Source organism: Vigna unguiculata, chromosome 11 (assembly GCF_004118075.2).
Source record: "Vigna unguiculata cultivar IT97K-499-35 chromosome 11, ASM411807v1, whole genome shotgun sequence".
Classification (NCBI taxonomy): domain Eukaryota; kingdom Viridiplantae; phylum Streptophyta; class Magnoliopsida; order Fabales; family Fabaceae; genus Vigna; species Vigna unguiculata.
Genome location: NC_040289.1, coordinates 33,067,428 through 33,070,163, shown reverse-complemented (window position 1 = coordinate 33,070,163; position 2,736 = coordinate 33,067,428). Strand labels below are relative to the sequence as shown.

At 33.2% G+C, this 2,736-nt stretch overlaps 1 protein-coding gene across 1 annotated transcript; it reads left to right on the top strand.

The window, feature by feature from the left end:
* Window positions 1–623: 623 nt before the first annotated feature.
* LOC114170635 lies at window positions 624–1,419 on the top strand. Its single transcript, XM_028056157.1, has one exon. The coding sequence runs from the start codon at window positions 893–895 to the stop codon at window positions 1,208–1,210; it is 318 nt and encodes a 105-aa protein (XP_027911958.1). The 5' UTR covers window positions 624–892; the 3' UTR covers window positions 1,211–1,419.
* Window positions 1,420–2,736: the final 1,317 nt, after the last annotated feature.

The following is a 2,736-nucleotide window of genomic DNA, read 5'->3' as shown; positions in this document are numbered from 1 at the left end:
ATCAATTTTACCGACCAAAACTTGTTAGATTTTGGTCAATTTAGATACCAATTTACAAAATTAAAATTTATTGTTACTAAAATAGTCACTATTATGAATAAAAAATTATAATCGATCTTTAAATTGGTTTATAAAATTTAGCTACAAAAAGAAAAATTGGTCACTAAACACTAGCCATCAAGATTTTTGCCATCAAAGAAATTAATTTCTAGATTGGTCTCTAATTAATTAATGACCAATTTAACAACCAATTATAATTTTTTATTTGTGACTATTTTAGTAATCGATAACTTTTTATTTTATAATTTGATATTTAAATTAGTTACTATCATAACTAATAACTTTTCGTCACTACAATTAATTCTTAACGAAACATTTTCTTAATCTGAACCTAAATATGATAAAACATTTCTCTTCGATTGAATTACACTAAATTTAAATATGTAATTATTTACTGTATTAACCCATTATTTATTCAACAATATACAATTAATTAAAAGACAATGTAAAACAAACTTTCACGAATTATTTGATTGTACGTATAATTTATAATAAAAAAATAGTGTCTATGTGGATAATAGCCATAGCTACGATTTTAGGAGTTAACTGCATAGGAAGTTTGCAGGGTGTCATCCATGTATGATGACACTGTGTTCTACATGTCTCTTCTTTATCTTCTCCACTGTTCTACGCTATTCCACTTCTACACACCATTAAATTTCTCATTCAATTACCATCAATCACCTCCCTCTGCACCCTTCTCCTCTCTTCAATATTCCTTCCTATCCCTTTAACTTCACTCTGCTATATATATATGTGTGCTCAAACTCAACAATAACCCCACTTTTTCTTAGGTTAAAAACTCAGAAACAGTGACTAATTGTGAAGAAAGATGAGCAAAAGAGCAAGGAGTCCAAGGTTGGAAGTGACGCTGAACCTGTCCCCTCCAAGGGCAGCAACCTCGGTGGTGTCTTCTTCGGATCTCTCATCGGATTCTTCTTCCACTTCGTCGCAGGTTTCTGTCCAATCGTTGGAGAGTTCGTGCGTGTCTTGTGAAGCTGAAGAAACAAGGGCCATGCTTCTCGTAGGTTGTCCTCGCTGTCTCATGTATGTTATGTTGTCTGAGGTTGATCCCAAATGCCCAAAGTGCAAGAGTACTGTGTTGCTTGACTTCCTCAACAATGAAGAAAACAATAAGAAGATTCATTAACCACTGCACCGAAAGAGGTTTTTGTTGTTGTTAATTAGGTTTTCTTTGGTCGTTAATTACTAGAACAGAATTGCCATTTTCCTCTCAGTTTTCTTGTGAATTTGGGCTTTGCTGCTATTCCTGTACAAGATTAATTATGGGAAGAGAATTTGAGTTTGAGTTATATGCAGGGAAGATTTCTTTTTCAGTTTTGTTCTACTTGTTATATATTTGAGCTTTGAATAAGATTTTCTATGAATTGAAAATTCACTCATGCAATTTAAATTCTATAGGTTTTCTTATTTAACTTCTCAAAAACTTCATGACTTTATCATTATTCTACCATTTAATTTTCTCTTCTTTTTAATATTTATTGACAATTTTGTGCAATTGATATATGACATAGAAGGGAAGTTGGGGGAATAAAATTGAATGGAAAAATAAATTTAATTGGGGTCTATTTATGTAATTTCACTCTAAGCATATAAACGAGAAATAAAAAAAATAAAATTTAATGTTTCTTTCACAATTTAAGCTAAAACTAATTCCAATATGAATTAAAATGATCTTAAAAAACGGGGGACAAAAAATCTAATTTTCATGATCTAATCTATTTTTTCTCTGATCCAATCCATTTAATATTTATTTTATTAAAAATTTAATCTATTTAAAATCCATTTTATTGGATTTGAATTTCAATCTGATCTACATTTTATATAATTTATAGATTGAATATCTATTCTCTAAACCTAGATTTTCAAAATAAATAATCCAAAATATTAAATTCAAATTTTCAATTTATATTTTTGATTAGGTTAGGCTAAAGATCAAAACGAACTAGCCTAAATTTAGTCATATTTGACTGAGTTGGTGTGACCCTATACAAAATTCGGCCGAATTTAGTCAAGTCGGTCCTGATCGAAATTTGGCCCAACCGGTCCTGGACAAAAATTGGAAGTATTCAATCGAGTTGACCCCGACCTAAATTTGACTGCATCAGGTTGAATCGACCTGGACAAAATTTGACCGTATTCAGTCAAAACGACTACAAGCAAAATTTGGCCGTATTCAGCCTAGTTGACTCTAGTCAAAATTCGATCGAATTCAATTGAGTTGGCCTCGATTGAGATTTGGCCGAGTCGGTCCTGACCCAAATTTGGTCGTATTTGGCTAAGACGGCTTAGGATGAAATTAGGCCATATTCAAATGAGTCAGTCACAATCAAAATTTGGCCGTATTCAACCGAGTCATCCATGACCGAAATTTAGCCAAGTTGGTTCTGGCCCAAATTTGGTCGTATTCAGATGAGTCGATGACCTAAATTTGGCCAAATTTAGTCCAGTTGGCCATGACCAAAATTTGGTCAAGTCGGTCGTGATCGAAAATTGGCCATATTCAATTGAGTCGGTCCCGACCAACAAATTTAGTGGAGTCAACCCTGACCGAAATTTGACTGATCAGGCCCTGGCCCAAGTGTGGCCATAGTTGGCCAAGTCGGCTATGGCGGAAATTTGGTTGTATTAGGCAAAATCAGCCCTGGCCGAAAT